Here is a 21,943-nt window from a genome sequence, read left to right as displayed (position 1 = left end):
TTAACATGTATTTAAATTTCTTTATTCCCATGTCATCCTTCTTGGCTTTTGATCATATGATATATACCCTTCTTGTAATTTCTTGATATTAAAAGGTCATGATCAAGGAAAATCTCAAATGTTTTTAGCAGCTTCCAATCCCTTGATGGATTAATGACATCAATAGGACATCACGCTGAATGTCTTTTGAATTGATCTTTGCTCCATTAGAGTTCCTTTTTAAAATTCCATGTCTTTATAAGTCCGGCATGTGAGATTTTAACTGCTCTGTCACAGCTTTCTCTTCTTCAGTCAGAAGAGTTAACTAGAAAACAAATTACAAAATGTTTATTGGAAAAAACCTTCAGTTGTTAAATGAGTTAAATTTTGCTTTGTTGCATGAATGTTTTTGTAAGCTTATACTATACATTTAATAAGACTTGAAAGGCAAGGGAAAACAAAGCTATTTGGCTACGTATATACCATGATTGAGCTTTCAAAGAACTTGCAATTAGACTATTAAACAAGATCAAGCTATCAAACAAAGTGAGCTGGAAAGATGGCTCTGCAGTTAAGAGCTCTGACTGCTCTTCGAGAAGTTCAGGATCAATTCCCAGCAACCACACAGCAGCTCAGTCTGGAGCTCCAGTCCCAGGGATCTGACACACTCACCCAGGCATACATGAAATCAAAACACCAAGGCACATAAAATAAAAACAAATAATTATCTTTTTAAAGGACTATTGTTTAACAGAACTAAATTAATGTTTACATACCATATTGGAAAAGAGATTTGGACCAAAACAGTATCACATTTTTCCCATATAAATAAGTTTGTGCTAGATTTTGAAGATCTCATCTCAAAAAACATTTTAAAAAATAACTAAGACAGGTGGTGGCAGCAGCAGGAGGATCTCTGAGTTTGAGGCCAGCATGGTCTACAGAGTGAATTCCAGGACAGCCAGGAATATGCAGAGAAACCCTATCTCAGGGAATTAAAAAAAAAAAAAAAAAAAGGAAAGGAAGAAAATAAAGCAAGCACTCTAATAGCCAATAAAAACAGATAATGAGAAACATAAGTTAACTATTTACTCAAAGCAGGTGGGAGCAAGAGCCAAAACAAAAGGGAATAAAATTAACAATAAAGGATTTTCACAGAACAACAACAGGTTGGCTAAGAACAGGGTTATATGGGAAAATAACACAAGCTATAGCTCAAACCTCTGAAATAGTTACAAATCGGCCCAATTATATAGGTCATCTCTAGAGAGACTGCCAAATGTGGAACATGATAGAACTACAGAATCAGCATCTCCAGGGTGGCACTGTCCAAAAAAAATTTCCATGATGCTGGAAAGAATCTGTGTCTGCACTGTTGGAACAGAAGATAAAGAACTGAATTTTCAGTTTTATGTAATCATGCTTAAATTTATATAGCCACATGTGGCTCCTATTGGATAGCCTCGTTCTCCAACATTTCAGAACCCCATTACTCTATACAGCTGGTTTGACACATCAGCACTGGCCCAACATGTTCATATGTATAAATTATAAGCACTTACTCTGCAACCCAAACATTTGCAGAACTTGTCTGCTTCAAATAAGGGAATGATATTAATGTGGCAAAACATATTCTCAATAAATCCTTTATTCCTAAGATTACTAGGGAAGAATTCTCAGGCCATAAATTTTAATAACTCCTCAAAGGCTTTTTCCCAGGGGGCTGGAGAGATGGCTTAAGGGTAAAAGCACTCACTGGCTTCTCTTCCTAGAGGACCCAGGTTCAATTCCCAGCACCCACATGGCAGCCCTTAACTGTCTGTAATTCCAGTTCTAAAGGATTTGGCACTTCCGCACAGACATACATGCAGGCAAAACACCACACCACTACACACAAAATAAATTAAAAAAAAAAAAAAAAAAGGCTTTTCCCCAGAATTAAGGCCAACTTAATCAGCCTGAAGTTTGAGGTAACTATTGTTATGGGGTTTGTTTGGTTTTTTGAAAGTTTTTGTTTTTGTAAAGGTATGGTGGCACATGCCTTTAGTCTCAGCACTTGGGAGGCAGAGAAAGGATCTCTGAGTCCAACACCAACCTGATCTACAAAGCAAGCTCCAGCACAGCCAGGACTGCTCAGAGATACCCTGTCTCAAAAACAAGCAAACAATGAAGTGTTTTTATTTATGTGTATGTGTATCTGCGCGAATGTATACACTATGTGTACAAGTGCCCAGGGAAACCAGAAGGAAGTCTCAAATTCCTTGAAGTTGGCATTATGAACAACTATATATTGCTTTGAGGTGCTGGGAACCTATCTTGGGTGCTCTTAAGTGCTGAGTCATCTCTCCAATCCCTGTGGTAATTTTTCTTAACAAAGATTTATTCAAAGCATCTTTCAATGAAATACCATACACTCTTTAAAGACTTTCTTATTGTCAATTATTACATTTCTGTTCTAGGTGTTTTGGGTATTTTTTGTCTGTTTTCAGACATAATCTCACTCTGTAGCCCATACTGTCCTGGAATTCACAACAATCCTGCATTGGCCTTCCAAGTACTGCATTTACAGACATGATCACTCAACTTTTGTTTTGGTATAAATGTCTCTCTCTAATAATAACCTTTATAATTGAGCATACTTAAGCCTCCACATCTTAGAAATTTCTATGTATGCCTTTTCTCCCCCACTTCTTTTCTGTTCTTGGCTCCCTTTTTATTAAAACTATCAATTTAAATGTCCTTTTTGAAAACTTCTAATTCAAAGCCATTGTGTTACCTTTCCTAATGTCATTGGTAAAATACCTGAACAGTTTTACTTTCTGTTGCACATAAACAAAGTACTACTTTCCTTAAACAGACTTTGTTGTTCTTCATGCTCACAAAATAGTGGGAAAGCCTTCTGGGTTATGTTACAGCATTTCTTTGTTTAAAGCAGCCTTTCACTTTTTCTCAAACACTTGTCTCCACTACTGGGGGTGTAAAGCTTTTAAAGTTTGAAATTCCTTTACAAATTCTACCCCACAAAAGTCTCTTTCTGGTGATACTGAGGGTCAAACCCAGGGCCTTGCATTAGCCAAGTCAATAACCTAACCACTTAGCTATACACACACCTAATACCACTTTCCTATAAGAGTTTGTAGTCTCAGTGAGAAATAATGGCAAGAGCAATTTATACTAATCATTCAAAATATTATTTTTCTCTTTGGCCACTCACTCCAATTTTTCTATACTTTAAAACTTTTATGGATTTGTAGATAGATATGGATAGAGACGTGTGGAGCCACTTATTTCCAAGATTTGTTTCCCAAGAAAACTGTGGATGTGGCTTAGTTGGTAGATACGTGCTTAGCTCCCATCAAACCCTGGATTCAATCGCATTCAAGAAGCAGAGACAGAAGGACTGGAAATTCAATGTCAGGCCCAGAGATGTCTCAGTGTAAAAGCACTTGTTGCTCTTGCATAGGACCCAGTTTAGGTTCCCAGCATCCACATTATAGCTCACAAACACCTGTAACTTTAGTTCTGAGGAATAAAATGCCCTATTTTGATGTCTATGGGCATCTAGCACACAGTAAGTAACTACGTGCAAGCTACACTCATAAAGAAAAAAATCTTAAAACATTTTTATGAGAAGCCAATAATAACACCCTAAATAACACTTAAGATCTTTATCCAATTTAGTTCTATTCTTTGATTCCTTCTACAGACAATCTCATCTGTCTGAACCCCAATTTTTCTTTGATATTGCATGAAAATGCTACTAAATCATTTAGTTCTCAGTTCAAACTCTTAGTGCCTAGCCCAATAGCTGATGTTTGTATACCGCAACATGTCACAATTATAAGGATTCTTAAACCAAGATGGAGATGAGGATGGAGAGGATAAAAAAGGTCTGACTCACTCAGTCATGACTACTCCACTCCAAGAAAGGAGAATTAAAAAACACACTAAAAACTCTGCAGGGTATAGCTCCATGGTAGAGAACTTCTCTAACATGAACAAGGCACTGACTTTGATCTGCCAACACATACACTGAAAGTCTAGAGCCAGGAATGGTGGTGCATGCCCTTTAATTCTAGCACTTGGAAGGCAGAGACAGGCAGAGCTCTCTAAATTCAAGATCAGTCTGGTCTAATGGTCTACATACTGAGTTCCAGGCCAGCCAAGGCCACATACATCTGATACAAACAAATAAAACCAACAAAAAAGAAAGGTTGAGAAATCAGCTTCATGTTTGGGGTTTTTGTTTTGTTTTTTCCTTTTGAAAGGGTGTCTGGCTATGTAGCCCCAACTGGCCTAAAATTATGTCAGTCGGTCCTACTTCAGTTTTCCAAGTGATGAGATTACAAGAGTGTACCATCAACATTTGATGACTTACTAGTTATGGGTCTTTCCCCTCATTCACCTCCTTCGTTTTTTTTTTTTTTTTTTGGGACAGGATCACATGGATATATCAGACTGGCCTCCAACTCCTTTTATAAAGGATGACTTATCGGCTAGCTCTGCCTTAGTTATTAACCCATTTGTGTTAATCTATGTATGTCCACGTGTTCTTCTTACCGGGAGCCGGCTGCTGCATACTGCTCTCTCCAGACTCTCCATCTTAACCCTCCTTACTACTTCCTCTTTCCTCTTTGTTTCCTAGTCCCTCCTATCTTCCTTTCCTATTGGCCAACAGTGCTTTATTATTAACCAGTATGAGAAACATATACAGAATGACATCTCCCATCAGTTATGGGTCTTTCCCGCCCCTCATTCACCTCCTTCCTTTTTTTTCCTTTTTTTTTTGGGACAGGATCACATGGATATATCAGACTGGCCTCCAACTTCAAACTTCCGATCCTCCTGTTTAAGTGATTGGAATAACACATGTAGCCCACCGTGCCCTATTTATGCAGTCTGGGGGCTGAACCTGAAGCCTCGTGTGTGTAGGGCAAGCACTACACATCTCTAGCCCTTTCGGGGGTTCTGGTTGGTTGGTTTCCTTATGTTTGAGTCAGGATCTTACTCTGTAACCTAGGCTGTCCTTAAACAGTTTGCTGTAAGAAAGAAAGGGTTTCACTGGTAGACCTGGAACTCACTATATACATCAGATGAGCCTATAACATTTGGGGGGAACTATTTTGTTGTTGCTGCCTCAACCTCCCAAGAGCTGGGATTAGATATTTGCCACTCTGCCTGACTTTGCATTAAATACTTACTAGTTCCTATATGAACCAGGAGAATCCCAGGGAGGTGTCATGTGTCTATAATTGCAGCATTCAGGAGGCTGAGGCAGGAGGACTGCTTTGAATCCAAGTTGTTCTAAAAACTGAGATTGTCTTGTTTCCCAATACAAAAAGAGTTTCTTTATAAGTTTAGTAAATTTAAGTACAATATTTCACTAACCAAATCAAATCGACATGATTTTCCTTTTTCTCTTCTTTTACTAAAGAGAAAAATAATTTTTAGGGCATCAAAAAATGTGTTTCACCTCACAGTGGTGATGCATGCCTTCAAACTCAGCACTCAGAGGCAGGCGGATCTCTGTGAGTTCTAGGCCAGTCTGGTCTACAGATCGAATTCCAGGACAGGCTCCAAAGTCACACAGAGAAACCCTGTCTCAAAAAACAAAACAAAACAAAAGTTATTTCTATCAATAGTTTAAACTGACTACTAAACTTTACATTCCAAAATGGTAGGAAGTAGAGTAAGTCATGAGTGACTGAAATCCTGAGTAAGCTTGTGTTGTTGATATGAGCCAGCCATGCAAAATACCCTAGAGACTCAGACCCTTGGAGGAACAGTAAAGCCTTCCTCTTGTCTGAGTGTGGATGTTGATAGTGTGTGCAGAAAATGTTCACCATAGCTTTCTCCCCACAGATATTTATGGCCTGAACACTGCTCCTCTGTAAAGACTGTGCCTTCCCTCCCCATAAGCTAAATGTGTCTTGACCCAGGTGTGTCCCATAAATTCTGTATGTAATAACTATACTTCCTTGTTCAGGTGCGTACACTAGCCCTGCCCCTGTTCAACTCTATTCACACACTATGTTTCTGGTATGCTAAGGCATCTTTAGAGTTCAGGCTACAAAATCCCAGCATTTCTGTCTGAGTGTGCCCGTCTTTTCTTCATTCCCTTACCACCTCAGTCACATCCAAGTGTCTGGAAGTTGTACATAGCACAACATATTGGGGTTTTATTTTTTAAAACAATACTCACAACTAAAACTTCACAAATCCAATCTGTCAACTGAAAATATTACCTCCAGGTCTGTCTGCTTTTGTAGTTCTTGGATCATGGTCATTGTCTTGCTCAGAGTAGCACAAATACGGTTCTGGTTTTCTTTTTGCTCAATAGAAATTGGCTTAAAGCGTGCAGACAAAGCTTGATATCGAGACTTTATTGCTGACAATTCCTTTAAAATTGTAACTGCATTTTTCTACATCAGAAAAAATAAGGTTAATATGTTAAATTATATAGAGGTAAAAGTAGGCTTATTCTTAAAAATTAATATTTATAATACATTCTACCACATATTTGACCACTACTATCTTACTATACAACCCTGGTTGTATAAAACTTGCTATGTAGACCAAGTACTGGGATTAAAGGTTTACACCACCATACCCAGCTACTGAGGACCTACTTTTGTTTGTATACACACAAACACACACACCACCTATTATCATAAAGAAATATTTTTAAAATTTTAAAGGAAATTCTGACAGTGATATATGGATGAATCGTGTGTGTGTGTGTGTGTGTGTGTGTGTGTCTATGTGTGTATACAAGTGGAGGTAACAGAATGACTTTCAAGGGTAAATTCTCTCCTTCTGCTATGGGTTCAAGAATTTGAACTCAGGTTGTTAGTTTTGCTTAGAATGTCCATAATTTAGCCGGGTGTTGGTGGCGCATACCTTTAGTCCAAGCACTTGGGAGGCAGAGGCAGGTGGATCTCTGTGAGTTCCAGACTAGCCTGGTCTACAGAGCGAGTTCCAGACAGGCTTCAAAACAATACAGAAAAACCCTGTCTCAAAAGAAAAAAAAGAAAAACAAAAAAGAAAAAAAGGCCCATAATCTGGATGGTGTGAGAACATTCATAAATGTGTGAAATAAGCCAATCACAAACAAATACTGAATCTAGAATAGTAAAATTCACAGACTAACTCAGACTATACAGTGAAACTTTCAAAACTACAAAAAGGATCATTTTAAGGACAATTATTTTTGAACATTTTGATGTTTCTTTAAAATATCGTTGAGTTGCTTCTATGGCCAGTAAATTTCATGTCAAGCTGTTTTAAGAAAAGCGGCACTTGAGAGAAAGACACCATAACACAGGGTTCAAACAGAGGGGTTTTGTATTTAGGGAAAGGGAAAAGGAAGGGGGAAAGACTGGCCTCTGGAGACAGGAGCACCAGGAGAGAGGAAAAAGGAAAGAGAGAGAGAGAGAGACAGCTGGACAGAGCTCCAAGGACAGGCCTGAATACTAACAATAGATACATACCCACAGAAATGAAAATAAGTGGCACACCAGAACTCCTACATAAATGTTTATAGAGGTATTATTCACTGTAGCCTAAAGATTTGAACAGCCTCACCTAACTGCTGAGTGGATAAACAAAAATGGTACATACAGTATACAATAGATTCCTTTAAACAATAGAAAGGAATTAAGTGCTGTTCATGCTACAACATGGATGAACCTTGAAAACATACTAAGTGAAAAGACAACCACATAGTTACGCTACAATTTTTGTAACATGGACTGTAAATTAATTGATGCCATGAACTGGTGGGAGGGAGAATAGAGTGCGGGCCTGATGATCTGAATTCAATCACAGGAACCCATGTTGAGAACTGACTCTGAAAGCTGTCCTCTAACCTCCTCCTGTGGGCCAGGGAACACAGCCACACTCACACACACACAAAAACACACAAATGCACACGCATACATTAGTAATGTTTTGTTGTTGTTTTTTTTGGGGGGAGGGGTGTTCCAGACAGGGTTTCTCTGTGTAACAAGCCCTGGCTGTCCTGGAACTTGTCTTTTAGACAAGGCTGGCCTTGAACTCAGAGATCAATCTGCCTCTGCCTTCCAAGTGCTGGCATTAAAGGTGTACACCACTACCACCCAGTTTAATGATAAAAGTTTTTTTAATTATTATGGGAACTGCTATAGGACTGAAGTCTACTGAATTGTATACTTTTCTGCATTTATTTGTTTGAAGTTCAGGCTGGGCTTGAATTTGCAAAACCGAAGTTTTGTTTGAGATTGTGCTGTTGTTTAACTTTTGGGGGTTTTTTGTTTGTTTTTGTTTTGACAGTCTCACTATGTAGACCTAATTGCCCCAAACTCACATAAAGAGGATAGCTACAAGTTTATATAGCAATGCTCCTGACTGTCTGCCAAGTATTAGCTATTGTGTGTGAGTACTATCATGCCCAGCCTAAAATATTCTCTTTAATGTGTGGACTTTTTAAAATTCCAATGTACCATTTCCTGTCTACTGTCAAGGAGACTATCAACAGACAACACATGGAGATTGTTTTTACTTTCCCATGGACATGTATTCTTAAAAGGCATCAATTTATGGTATATAAACAGCTGTGATGCAGTGGGCATGCATCCATAATTCCTGCTACTCGGGGCTGAAGCAAGTGGATCTCACTTAAGCCCAGAAATCAAGACCAGTCTAAGTAACACAATGAGAGTCATTCTCAACAATAGATAAAGCAATGTAACCTTAAATACTGTTCTGGTTTGCTTTCTATTGCTGTAATAAAACATGGACCAAAACTATCTCTGGGAGGAAAGGCTTTATTTAGCTTACTCATTCCAATTAGTCCATCCTAAAAGGAAGTCCAGGGAGGAACTCAGGCAGGAATGGAAGCAGAGCCTATGGAGGAATGCTCCTTACTCACTTGCTTCTCATCATTTGTTCAGCCTGCTTTCTTATGCAACCCAGCCCCTGCCCAGGAGGGCCCTGCCTACAGTGAGCTGGGCCATACCCCATCAATCGTTATAAAAGAAAATGCTCACAGCCCAGTCTAATAAAGGTATTGAGTTCAAAGGGAGGGGAATCAGTAAAATTAACTACATAACTTTATTCAAAACTCAATGTTTAGCTGGGTAATGGTGGCACACGCCTTAAGTCCCAGCACTCGGGAGGCAGAGGCAGGCGGATCTCTGAGTTCAGAGACCAGCCTGGTCTACAAGAGCTAGTTCCAGGACAGCCTTCAAACCACAGAGAAATCCTGTCTCGAAAAACCAAAAAAAAAAAAAAAAAAAAAAAAAAAACTCAATGTTCATATATATAATTAAGCAAACTTACAGCATATCATTTTCCCCAGACTATCATAACTACTAACCCTTCTCCCTTCAAATTATGAACCACTATTCTAGAAATAGAAATACTGTCTTATCACTTCAGAGGCTTCATCCTATTTGGAAACTTTGAGTTCATTAACTGTTTGTAAAAGTTATCACATAAGACAGTGGTGGTGGTGAACGCCTTTAATCCCAGCATTCAGTGGCAGAGGCAGGTAGAGTTTGAGGCCTGGTCTACAGAGTGAGTTCCAGGGCAGCCAGGACAACATAAAGAAACCCTGCCTCAAAAAACAAAAGAAAAAAACATTTACATATATGCCATTCTATAAACATATGTTCCTATTTCTCTTGGAAAAATATAAAGTATAATCACTAGTATACTATGAGCAATCTTCCATCAAAACAAGATTTTTTGACTCTCCAAACTAACACTTAAAAGAAAAGCTTGGTACTTAATAATTGTTAGAATATATTACTACTAGAGATATTACCTGAAAATGTTTGTACAAAGCATTCTGTTAATAAGATTTACCTCCTCTGGACATAGTGATACACGCCTTCAATGCCACCACTCAGGAGGCAGAGGCAGGCAGATTTTTTGTGAAGCTGAGGTCAGGCTGGTCTACATACTGAGTTCCTGGGCAGCCAGGAATATTTAATGAGACCCTGCCCTGTCTTGAAAAAACAAAATAAAACAAAAATTTACTTATTACCTCTCCTGCTGAATCTGGGTGATTAGTCTTGATTTCATATTCCAGCCTATACTGAATGTAATCCAAATCAGAATCAGCTTTCTGGAACTAAAAATCAGTACAGATATATTATTAAACTAACAAAAATATATTAATAAGCATAATTACTCATTCTCACATTCTTGAAATATTTTAATACATGATACACATTCATTTTAAACTTGTAGTATATAAAGCAAACAATATCCATAATATTTATGCTCTATTAAAAACTTAAAACTAGGGCTGTGTTGCATGCCGAGACTCAGCAGGTGAAGATGCCTGCAATCAAGACTGATGATGTGAGTTCAATCCCAGGATCCACATAGTGGAAGGAAGGGCTTAAGCTTTCTTTTGCTGGTCTGACACTGGTTGCAGCAGAAAATGAGCTTGAAATCCTAATCCTCCAATTTATGTGCCTCCACTATCCTATTTTAGGTAGTGCCAGGGTCTGGTCCCAGGGCCTCCTGTATGCTTCACCTAGCTACATCCATCCCGAGTACCTACCTGTCAGAAGCAAAGATTTAATTTGAGGGCTGGAGTGGTTAAGAAAGAATCTAGGTTCATTCAGTTCTCAGCATCCATCTGTAACTCGTTTCAGAAGAGAAACAGAACCCTCTTTTGGCTTCCACTGGCTCCTGTATGCATGTGCTGTCTATAAACCCAAGCAAGCAAACACACATAAAAATCTTTTAAATTTATGTGTTTGTGTATGTCTATATATCTTTGCCACATGTGTGAAGGAGTCCACAGAGGCCCAGCCTAGGTGCTAAGAAGCACCCTTCAGTTCTCTGGGAGAATAGGAAACACCCTTAACCACTATGCTATCTCTCCAACCCCCAATATTAATATTACAGACCTTGGATTGAGAAAAATATATGTGCATATGTTTGTAGTTTACATGGATGGACATATGTACATGTATGCATGCATGCCAGAAGACTTTTAAGACATTAAAGATACATCTGTTGCAAATAAACACATGAAAAAGGTTCAATAGCATTAAGGTAACTATGAAAAAGGTTTTTTCCCTTTTGTTTTTTGGGTTTTTTTTTTTTTGCATTTTTTGAGACAGGGTTTCTCTGTGTAGCCCTGGCTATTCTGGAACTAGCTCCATAGGCAAGGCTGGGCCTCAAACTCTAAGATACGCCTGCCCCTGTCTTCCGAGTGCTGGGATTAAGGTGTGTGCTACCACTAACCAGCTGATTTTAGCAATTTCTTACAAAATCAAACATATAGCCAGGCAGTGGTGGTGCACACCTTTAATCCCAGCATTTGGGAGGCAGAAGCAGGTGTATCTCAGAGTTCCAGGCCAGCCTGGTCTACGGAGGGAGTTGCTGGACAGCCAGAGCCACACAGAGAAACCCTGTCTCTGGAAAAAAACAAAAAAACAAAATTCACAGTACCCAGTAATCCCATTTCTCAGCATTTACACAAAAGAAATAAGAAATTAAGTCCACACAAAATTACTCAATGCTTGCAACAATTTTATTCAACAAGCAAAGCCTGGAAATGACCCAACAGTTTGTCACACTTTATACAACGGAATACTACTCAGCAATAAAAGTGAGTCAATTATCAATGAATTCAACAAAGATAAAATGACAAAAGCAGTTACAGTAAGTGCAAAAAGGCAAACATAAAGACCAAATAATGTATTAGCCCATTCATAAGAAATTTTTAGAAAAAAACTATTATTTGAGAAGAAACTGCAGACAGGTACAAAGGAACTTTTCAATATAATGAAAATGGTTTATATCTAGTAGTAGAGGTAGTTTCATGATTGTATACATTACCAAAACTCATCAAAGTGTACACCTGAAATTTAGAATTTTACTAATTATTAAGATGTAATTAAGCATTACCAAAAAATGATTTATATTTTATAATCATAATAATCAAACATTTTTAAGTTTTAAAGATTTTATTATTGTGTATGTATCAATGTGTGACTTTGCATCTGTGGCCTACAGAGGCCAGGAGATGGCATCAAATCCCCTGGAGCTGGAATTACAAGTGGCTATTAATGTGGACACTGGGAAGAGAACTCAAATCCTCTGTCTTGTTAACTGCTGAACCATCTCTTTAGTTCCCTTCCTAAGTTTTAAATCGAAGCATTTCCTATATAATACCAAAATTAATACTAAGACTTAATGTGTTACCAAAGTAGTATTACCATAGTGTTACCATGAGACTGTTTATCACTTTCCAATTCATACAATCTAATGAGACCTAAGAGTTGTCAGAACACATCCATGTCTGTTACAAAAGGAAGCAAATTACAAAGCACTATTCATTCAGACAAGCCATGATTTTAAACATACAGTAATGAATTTATTCAGTGCAATACAGTCATGAATTTATTCAAATGATGACTTTTTCAAAATATACATGTAACAAAATTAGTTTTCAGCACTGAAAGTTAGAGAAAATGTATCCCAAATACTAAAGATGTAAGACAAGAACCAAAAAAGGTGTGTGACCTGCTTTCGGATGCTTTGACAATACTATTGCACTGCTAGCTGTAAAGTACAGTAGTGCAATAAAGTCAGAGCATTCGCTAGCAGTAGTGAGCAGGAAAGGATTGCAAGTGTCAGTGTGCAAAGACTTTAAAACTGAGTTGCTATTAATGGTTAGAAGACATCCAAAACCTAAAAACATTTATACCAAGGTTTATTTTTTGAAGAGCAAAACACTTAAAGCCCAAGTGACTGGTTTTAGATAACTAACCTGTAAGTAGCAGCATTCAAACACAAACACGAAAAGATGTAAAGGAATTCTGTAATATGTCCTAAGCCTTTAGTAATTAACATGGACATCAAATGAATGAAAAAAATATTTCCGTTCTCTACTGGAACGTTATGTTGGCTAACTCCTCTTCCAAAGCAACTGTTAACCTACCACAGAAAGCAAGTTCTTTGAATAATTACTTCAAAGAAAACAAATCATCTGGAGAGATGATTCAGTGGTTAAAAACACTTGTTCCCGTAGAAGTCCTGGGTTCGATTCCTAGCACCCACTTGGTGGCTCAGAATCATCCCTAACAGTTCCAAGGGATCCAATGCCCACTTCTGACCTCCTTGGTCACCAGGCACACCTGTGGTGCACAAACATACAAACTTGCAGGCAGAACACTCATAATCATAAAAAAAGAGAGAGAGAAAACAAATGACTATATACCCAATTTATCTCTATGGAATCTAATACACGTATACATCCACGTACATACACGCACATATACACATACATAGAGACACACACAGCACTTAAATTTTGTGCCACTTTAACTCCAGAGTTTATTGAGGCTAATACAAAAAGGAAAAAGGTTACCAGGGAACTGATATATTCTTAGCAGGACATTAACTCAACCTAACCTAATACTAGGTAGGCAGGAAGATGTTTGCTATTTCAGCTTAACTCTTAAAATGTCCTATGTAATGAAGAAAAGCATATCCATTCCCTTCAAACTCAGAAATATCGAGAAAATAATGAGAGGGGTAAAATAAGTTTCCTTAAAAGTCAAATGTAAGGGCTAGAGAGATGGTTCAGTGGTCAAGAACATTGGCTGCTCTTCCAGAGGTCCTGAGTTAATTCCCAGCAACCACATGATGGCTCACAACCATCTAAAAGATCAGGTGTCCTCTTCAGGCCTGCAGGCAGAACACTGTATACATAATAAATATGTGTCTTTTTTTAAAAAAAAAGGTCAAATGTAAACCAAGAAACAGAATCCAAGTATCATATTACACTAGCTTTTGTGAACAGACCCTAGGAATATCACAAAGGGAGGACAGGAGCCAATTACCACTCAATCAGTAACTGAAGGGAACAAAGATTACCCTACAATGAGCTTATTCCACCATTAGTAATGTTGATTGATGTAAAAATATATTCCCATTATCTTCACTGACCTTCCTTTAAGTGGTCCAGTTCAGCTACATAGACAGATTAAACCTACTAAAAAATGCAATCAGAACAATTGGAACATAGGATACTTATCCTCAGATCCTGGGCCACAAAAATCAAATTTGTGATTTAACTCTGCTAGCCAAGTTTTTAAAAGGCAAATTTAATTTTCTGAATTAGATGTTAACACAAGAAAAATATGAAAAATAAACCCATTCAGATTAGATTTTTAACGGTGTTAGGCTAACGATTGTCTTTGTCTTTACAATGTCATGCTCTCCTATTATATATCCAAGAGCTCCTTATCAAATCTTTTATGTAAAGACTTTTACATCATTTACCTTTGACTTAGAAACAGCAATGACAACAGATAACATTTTTTTTCTTCTAAGAACATGGTACATTTGAAGATGAGATGTCTTTTGCTAAGGTCAATAAAAAGCTAAAGTTAATGTTGAAAATTATGATAAAAAAGAATTTGTTTTTTTAAACCCTTGATTATGAAAATTATAACTTGGAAAATTTAAATGCTACCATGAATGTATTTCAGGAAATGCCACAAATGGAACTTTTAAAGCTACCCCATAATTTATACAATATCTAAAATGGTTAAAGTTTATCAACCACATATCTTCCAAATTTACTTTTTGCAGGATATTTATTTGTGTTTTCCTTAAGATAATCTGTTCAATATTTTTTAAAAGTCTGAGTATTGATTATACTGGAAAGGCTAAATAAAGCTTAGAAATTGATCAACCAACTAAAGAAAATAACCTGTTAAAAACATAATTAGTCTCTAACAAGGCAAAACTATCTCCACCTAAACTCCAAAGGAAGGACTTCATAACGTGGGAAAGCAACAAAAGAATTTACGTGTCTGTTTACAGACTCTAACCACAATATTTAATGTTCTGTGTGTTTTAATATGCTAATAATACCACACACATACCACACAAAAAAACCCTGTAAGTCAAATATTCATTTTTCAAGATTTGGAAAGCTGCACAAAATTCTCCCCACCCTTCCCCCACGTCCCCAAACTCCCTCCACAAAGAAAGTTTAAAATACCATGTTAAAATAAATGAAAGCCCTCTAATAAAAAAGTATGTGAAACACTTGAATTAATTAACGGAAGGGAAAAGAAATGGAGGCCTCACACTTTCTAGAGTGGGAATGGGGTGGGGGTGGAGGTGGTACTCCCTATCTTCCAGGATCACCCCAAAGTCCCTCCCAAGGCAGAAGTTACAAACTAAAGGCATTCTTTGGAGAGATTAGCACACACACATGGGTACCTATGCAAAGGGAAGGACAGATTACGGGCGAAGAAATAAGTGTTTTACTTTTAAATATCAATCTTGTTTTTTTTTAAAAGGGGGGGTGGCTCAATGATTCCTTCACATTCTGTATTTCTCAGGAAGCTATTCCAATATGGAAGAAAAGTGATCATGCAAAAGAAGACAGAACAAGGGAACTAAAAAAGGCGCGGCGATCAAGCGGCCAGTGCAAAGATGGGAGGGCGAGAATAAAGAGGGGTAAAGGCGAAACCTTCCCCGAGAAAACTAGAAGGCCCCTAGGCAGGCCACGCCACACGCGCCAGCGTCCACCGAGGTCCTTCGTCCCGAGCTCTACTTGCACAGAGGAAAGAAAGTGGGCAGGAAAAGCAACCCGCCTGGCCTGGCGCCGTGCCGCACGCGCGCTCCTGAAAGGAGCTCCGGGCTCGGTGCCCGCGGCTCGCTCCTCTCCCTCGCCACCTCCGAGCTGCACGGAGCCGGCTCAGCGGGATCGCGGAGAAGTTTCTCTTGCAAGTCTAGCGTCCTCTTTCAGACCGTCCCAGCTCGCCTGCGAGGTGGTGAAGAGTGGAGCCCGAATTTCGGCGCCCCTGGACTTCTGCCCCACCTCATCCTCCATCGCCCCTTTCCGGGAAACGTGAACGACCTCTCTCCTCCGCAGAGCTTTTAAAAGCCGTTCCAGTCACATTTGGGGGAGAAAGGTGGAAATGCATGAGACGGCGTCTGTACCGGGAGCAGGGGGAGGGGAAAGCAAGGACCAGGGAATTACAAAGGCCCACACCCTCCACATCTCCCGCCATTTCCCTCACGAGTTCCCCGGATGTAACCCCTTCCCCCGCGGCGGTTAAGAGACCACGGCGGCCGTGGTTCGCTTCGATGCAAGAGGAGGGAACTCGATTCAGATCCCAGACTCCACCATCCAGAGTTTCGGTGGCTCCAAATTGCGCCTTACCTCCTAGGCCTTTGGTGGAGCAAACAAATTACCCTGTAGGTTTCATTCACTCTCCACTCACCATCAGTTCCAGCTTATCGACCTCCGCCTCCATGTTGAATAGTTGACATTCCTCAGACCGCGGAGGCGCTTAAGCTGCAAGCCCTCCTAGCACTGAGGGTCTCTATTGGACAGCTGTCACTCAACATCTCGCGCTCATTGGCTCGTCCGTTCCGCCGGCGCCCGCCCATTGGCGATTGGGTAACGCCCCTCCCTATGAAACACACTTTCCTGTTGGGCAAAGACACAAAACGCCGTAGGCGGATTGGCTGCTGAATGTGTGATTATTCCCATTGGCTGCCTACTGTTCTCCACTTTCAATTTCATACTTGGGAAAGAGTTTACGATTGGTGTACTCCGAAGCAGCAGTAGCCAATGACATAAGAGCTTCCACTGCCGGCCTAGGCGTCGTGACACACCTTCTTTTCTCTCCGGCTTCCCAGCCCCTTCTCGCCCGCCTTCCCTTATTCATACCAGAAGCGCCTCAGTTCCGATTGGCCAGGATGTGATGCGGTCTCAGCCAATAGTAATCCAGTTTGTGCTTGGAGCCTCTCAGGACAACGAACCCTGCAGAGACCACGTCTACGATTGGTCACTCCTCGATGAGGATTTAATTTTGAATTTTTCTTTATGGTTTGGAAGAGGCTCTCCGGCCCGAACTTCATCTAATCCTCAGGCTTTTAGACTAGTAAGTGCAGTGACGATTCTTTCTTTGTTACCTGGTCCCTTCTTACCTTGCTCGGACTGTTGATGATTGGGTTCTTATGATTGAAGGTGGTAGGTCTTGCGCTAGGCTGGGAGGGAAAGAAAAGGTTTGGAGCAGGACAGCAGCTCCGCTAGCAATATCTGAGCCACATTTTTATATAACACTCTGCAATATATGTTTTGAAGCAGTTGCTTTTTGCTCAGTCTTTTTCGTTACTATTTTTAAGTGGACCCACCGACTAGTGACTGGCTTCTTTGGCCGCTAGTGACAATATAGGCGTCCATTCAAATTTACTGGATAAGAATATTTAACCGATTGCTCTGACCCACGATTCTTCAGCACATTTAGGCTTGTGGAGGAATGTTTTGTTTTTGTTTTCGTTTTTGTTTTTTTGTTTTGTTTTGTTTTTTGACAGGTTCTTTGATGCAGAGTTACTTCTCACATCGATTTAAAAAACTATACCCTTTTATTATATGTCAGTACTGTGCTGGGTGACATTAAAAACCCGTGGTCACTCTAAGAAGGACACAAGAATGAACCAGGGGTCGGGTGAAAGAAGTATTTAACAATAAAACAAAATTAACTATAGGAAAATGGCAGTAATCAAGGTGAAACAACTGAATTGGTAATGGAAATTTAATTTGGCTAGAGGTGATTTATGTGGGTGTAAAAATGTGTTTTAGAACGTTGGTGATGAAATGGCAACTGTCATTTCCGCTGCTGCCTCAGCTTTAGAAGTGTCCCCAGCAAAAAAGCTTTTCATGTAACTGGTGGAGTTTTAACAGAAGCAGCAGTGTCAACTCATGCCGAAGACTAATTAGTGTTCCGAGACAGGCTTTTGTGACCCAAGTTGGCAAAGGATTGGCTGGAGCAAGGGATGACCCTGAACTCCAAACCCCCTGCTTCCACCTCTGGTGTTCTGGGATTTCAGGACCGGACCGTGCCAACACGACAGTTGATGTGAAACTGGGATTAAACTAAGGGTGTCTTTTATGTGAGGTCAGCCCTTCTCCAATTGAGCTAGATTCTGTTATTTGTTGAATCTTCATACTTGGAAAGTTTCGGTTTTTTGGGGTTTTTTTGTTTTGTTTTGTTTTTGTTGTTGTTGTTGTTTTTTTGGTTTGTTTTTTTTTATGCACCCTTAAACTACAAAGATAGGACCTGTGCCAGACAATGGTGGTGCACACCTTTAATCTTAGCACTCAGGAGGCAGAAGCAGGCGTCTCTCTGAGTTCAAGGCCAGCCAAGTCTACGGAGTGAGTTTCAGGACAGGCTCCAAAGCAATACAGAGGGGAAAAAAAAGATATGATCTGGAATAACTAGCACACCAACAACAACAACAACACCAACAACACATACAGAGAGAGAGAAAGAGAGATGTTTACCACTCAGTTGTGCTAAACTTAGAGGATATTGCTTAAGTAAAATGAGAATCATTGCTAATACTAGAAAGTGATGATATCCTTCATTCCTTTATTGAGTAAAACATATAATGTAGCTGGGAGGTGGTACCATGCACCTATTATCCCAGTCTGATCCTCAAAGCTAGTTCCAGGACAGCCAGGACTGCTACAAACCCTGTCTTGAACAAACAAAACAAACAAACAAAAAAACATGATATGCTTGCTATGTTGTAAGGCAAAGAAATAGATGAATCAAATGTAGGCGGGTAAGAAATCATACAACTATAACCCTAACGTTTAGAAGATGAAGGCAGAAAGATCAGGAGTTTGAAGTCATCCTGGGCTACATCTAGTTTGAGGTCAGTCATGATTTTGTAAGCTTTGTGTGCCTATAATCCTAGCATATAGGAGGCTAAGGCAGGAGGGTCTTGGGTTCCTGTCCATCTTGTGTTACATAACAAGACCCTGTCTCAAAAATAAAATAAAATGCATCTTATAAATTTGACAGTCCAATAAATGTTTTTACTCTCTTCTCTATTACCCTTTGGCATGAGGATTAGCCTCTGGAACTACAGAGGCTACTGATACCAAGCACTTCCCAGTTTTTATAACCTGTAAAGGGAAGTGAGGAGGTATTCTGATAATCTGAATGCTGGGCAGTATATGCAAATATCTATTTCCAAAAGGTTACCAAGTAAACAGAAGTGGAATTAACTTGTCAGGCAACAGGCTCCCACTAGATAGCTGTAACTGGCTTGGAAGAAGCTATTAGAGCAGTTTGGCCTTGAACTCACATAGATCCACCTGCCTATGCACAGCACCACTCAGTTAATGTGTGTTTCAAAGGCTGATGTTTCCTACTCAAATCTAAGTTTGAGGCAGACTATTTTCAAGTCTGCTGCTTGAATAACAGCATCTTTGTTCCTCAGGGATCAGCAACTAAAATTAGCAATGCCCTTTTGGAGCTTCAGATCAAACCAACCCAGACTTTTGTTGTTGTTGTTCAAAAAACGATATATACTACAGCATAAATATATTAAATAGTATCTTCAGTGCTTCAAAATAACAGTATTAAACAGGCCTTTGATTTTGGCTAATTGTATGTAGCCTATTTAAGTTACTATTGCCCCATAGTCTTTTAGAAAAATTTATGGACTCTGAAGACTTACAGGTCTGTGTGTTTATACTTTATTGTATTACATTAGGCAGATATCTAATCTAACCCTCAGCTTATTTTTGTATAAAACTGGGACTAGACTCCTCCTTGTCAGTTGAGGAGACTAAAGATTAACAGAGTAAAAGTAGAATGTACCCCACATTTAAGGGAGTAATTTTATAAATGATCCTTCCCACTGAGATATCTGCCTATCATAGTAGATACTCATTATATGTTGCTGAATCACAAATCTATCTTTTTAACATCAAACCATAATCCACTACCCTTTTCCTATTATAAGGAAAGGAATCTCTAAGTACCATAGCCAGTTGGTAAAGTGTTTTCCTGGTGCACAGAAAGCCTCGCCTTGGATCTCCAGCACTACATAAACTCATTTTGATATCGCCAGTCTCAAGGTAATTCCAGCAGTCAGGTAGAGGCAGGAGGCATTCTTAGCTATATAGGGAATTTGAAGGACAGCTTGGGACGCATAGGATCTTGTCTCAAAATGACTTTTTTAAAAAGGAAGTACTAGAGCATTTGCTTAGGCAAGTGCAAAGCCCTGGGTTTGATCTCCAGCTGGAAAAGAGAGGTTGCAGAGACTAAAGAGAAATTCATTTGACTTAATAAATACAACAAAATCAGAGTGAAAGACTAATGTAAATTCAAAGGAAACTCCTCAGAGACATTTTCAATCTGAGTTTACATTTTCGTCCTTGTGAATGCTGGTGATGTTTTCTTCTCTCTGGTTTTGTTTTGTTTTGGTGTTTTGAGACATGTACCCAGACTGCCCTTGAACTCACTAGATAACTGAAACTATCCTTATCTGCCTGCCTTGTGGTGAGATTACAGGTATATAAATTTCCTATATCATATCATTGAACTATACACTGAAGGCTTTTTGGGTTTTTTTTTTTTGTTTGTTTGTTTGTTTGTTTGTTTTTACTTTTTGGTTTTCTTGAGACAGGGTTTCTCTGTTGCTTTGGAGCCTGACCTGGAACTAGCTCTGTAGACCTCAAACTAATAGAGATCCACCTGCCTCTGTCTCCCAAGTGCTGGGATTAAAGGCATGTGCCACCAACACCCAGCATGGACTGAAGGTTTATACATTTTCTATATGTATTCCTTTTTCTTTAATAAAACATATGTTTCAGGTACTAAAGAAATAACTCTGAGGGTTAAGAGTACTAACTGCTCTTCTAGAATACCTAGGTTCAGTTCCCAGCTGAACATGGCAGCTCACAGCCATCTATAACTCTAGTTTCTAGGAGACATGATGCCCTCCTCTGGCCTCAGAAGGTACCAGGCATACAAATGGTGCAAAAGACAGATACAAAACACCCGTATTCATAATTTTTTTTTTAACTTCAAATTTTTCTCTACAGAAACATGCCTAAGTTCAAACAGCGAAGAAGAAAGCTAAGAGCCAAAGCCAAACGATTCTTTAAGAAAAAAGAAGCCTCCCGGGTTCAGCCTAAGCTCTTGACATCTCCCCCTCCACCACCCACACCAGAAAGGTAAGGTGTGACAGAAGCCAAAAAAATTTGTATGGTTGCCAGTTCACCCCATAATAACATAGAACACCCACTCAAATTTGAATTCCATCCTCTAATAAATCATTGTTAGATATGTCCCATGGAAAATTTGAGATATGCTTATACCAAAATTATTGCTGGCCACAGTAGCTCATGTTAACTGTAATCCCATGACTCAGGAGGATGAGGCAGGAGAATTGCTGAGAGTTGAAGATTGTCTTGAGCTACATAGTGAGTTCCAGGCCAGCCTGGACTATGGAGGGAGACCCTCTCTCAAAAAAACAAGACAAAGAAAAGGAGCAGGGCATGGTGGCACAAATCTTAAATGGCATCACTTTGGAGGCAATGGCAGGCAGGCCTCTGTGAGTTCAAGGCCAACTGAAGAATTTGTAGGAAGACCCTGTCTCAAAAAAGAAAAGTACATAATGTCAGCAAGAAGGCTCAGCAGGTGAAGGACTTTGCCTCCAAGCCTTACTACTTGAGATCATAATCCCAGCACTCCAGAGGCAGAGGCAAGGGGACCTCTGAGATTTGAGGTCACCCTGGTGTACAGAGTGACTACCAGGACAGCCAGGGCTAGATAGAAACCCTGTCTCGAACCCCATCCCCCCCAGAATGTGTTCAAATGAAGTAAGAATCAGAAGGAATTATATTCAAACCCAAAGTACCTGTTTTCTCTTTTTCAGTTTATTTTAATTGTATAGTCCTACCAACTAAGTAATGAGAGAGGGGCATAGAACTGGAATGAAACCACAGTTCTGTTAAGGTTGGTCATTTATTCCTTGAGACCCACAAGTTAAATGTATTATTGAAAGAACAGCTGAGTTCCAGGGATTGAAAAGTGCTAGTTTTCTTTTTTGAGACAGGGTTTCTCTGTAACAGCCCTGGCTGTCCTGGAGCTCACTCTGTAGACCAGGCTGGCCTTGAACTCAC

The 21,943-nt window shown here is 39.5% G+C and overlaps 2 protein-coding genes across 4 annotated transcripts in view; one reads left to right on the top strand and one right to left on the bottom strand.

The window, feature by feature from the left end:
* Ska2 (spindle and kinetochore associated complex subunit 2) lies at nucleotides 1-16,374 on the bottom strand. 2 transcript variants are annotated; one of them, XM_051188399.1, is made up of 4 exons: nucleotides 16,233-16,362; nucleotides 10,007-10,093; nucleotides 6,225-6,401; nucleotides 1-304 (listed from the first exon to the last, which is right to left on the bottom strand). In XM_051188399.1, the coding sequence occupies exons 1-4, from the start codon at nucleotides 16,263-16,265 to the stop codon at nucleotides 236-238; spliced, it is 366 nt and encodes a 121-aa protein (XP_051044356.1). In that variant the 5' UTR covers nucleotides 16,266-16,362; the 3' UTR covers nucleotides 1-235. The 2 variants fall into 2 exon arrangements, with proteins under 2 accessions (XP_051044356.1, XP_051044435.1); XM_051188478.1 differs by lacking the exon at nucleotides 1-304 and adding an exon at nucleotides 5,466-5,576 and having other exon boundaries at nucleotides 16,233-16,374.
* Prr11 (proline rich 11) overlaps nucleotides 16,360-21,943 on the top strand; it is a 19,289-nt gene continuing 13,705 nt past the window's right edge. Inside the window, exons 1-2 of one of the 2 annotated variants that reach the window (XM_051188300.1) lie at nucleotides 16,360-16,813; nucleotides 20,861-20,992. In XM_051188300.1, coding sequence (XP_051044257.1) covers nucleotides 16,719-16,813; nucleotides 20,861-20,992 — 227 coding nt within the window. In that variant the 5' untranslated portion in view covers nucleotides 16,360-16,718. Of the gene's footprint in view, nucleotides 16,899-20,860; nucleotides 20,993-21,943 lie in introns of both variants that reach the window. The other variant, XM_051188227.1, reaches the window with a different exon arrangement.

The sequence above is a fragment of the Phodopus roborovskii genome, unplaced genomic scaffold (assembly GCF_943737965.1).
Source record: "Phodopus roborovskii unplaced genomic scaffold, PHOROB, whole genome shotgun sequence".
Lineage (NCBI taxonomy): Eukaryota > Metazoa > Chordata > Mammalia > Rodentia > Cricetidae > Phodopus > Phodopus roborovskii.
This window is presented reverse-complemented; position numbering and strand designations above follow the sequence as displayed.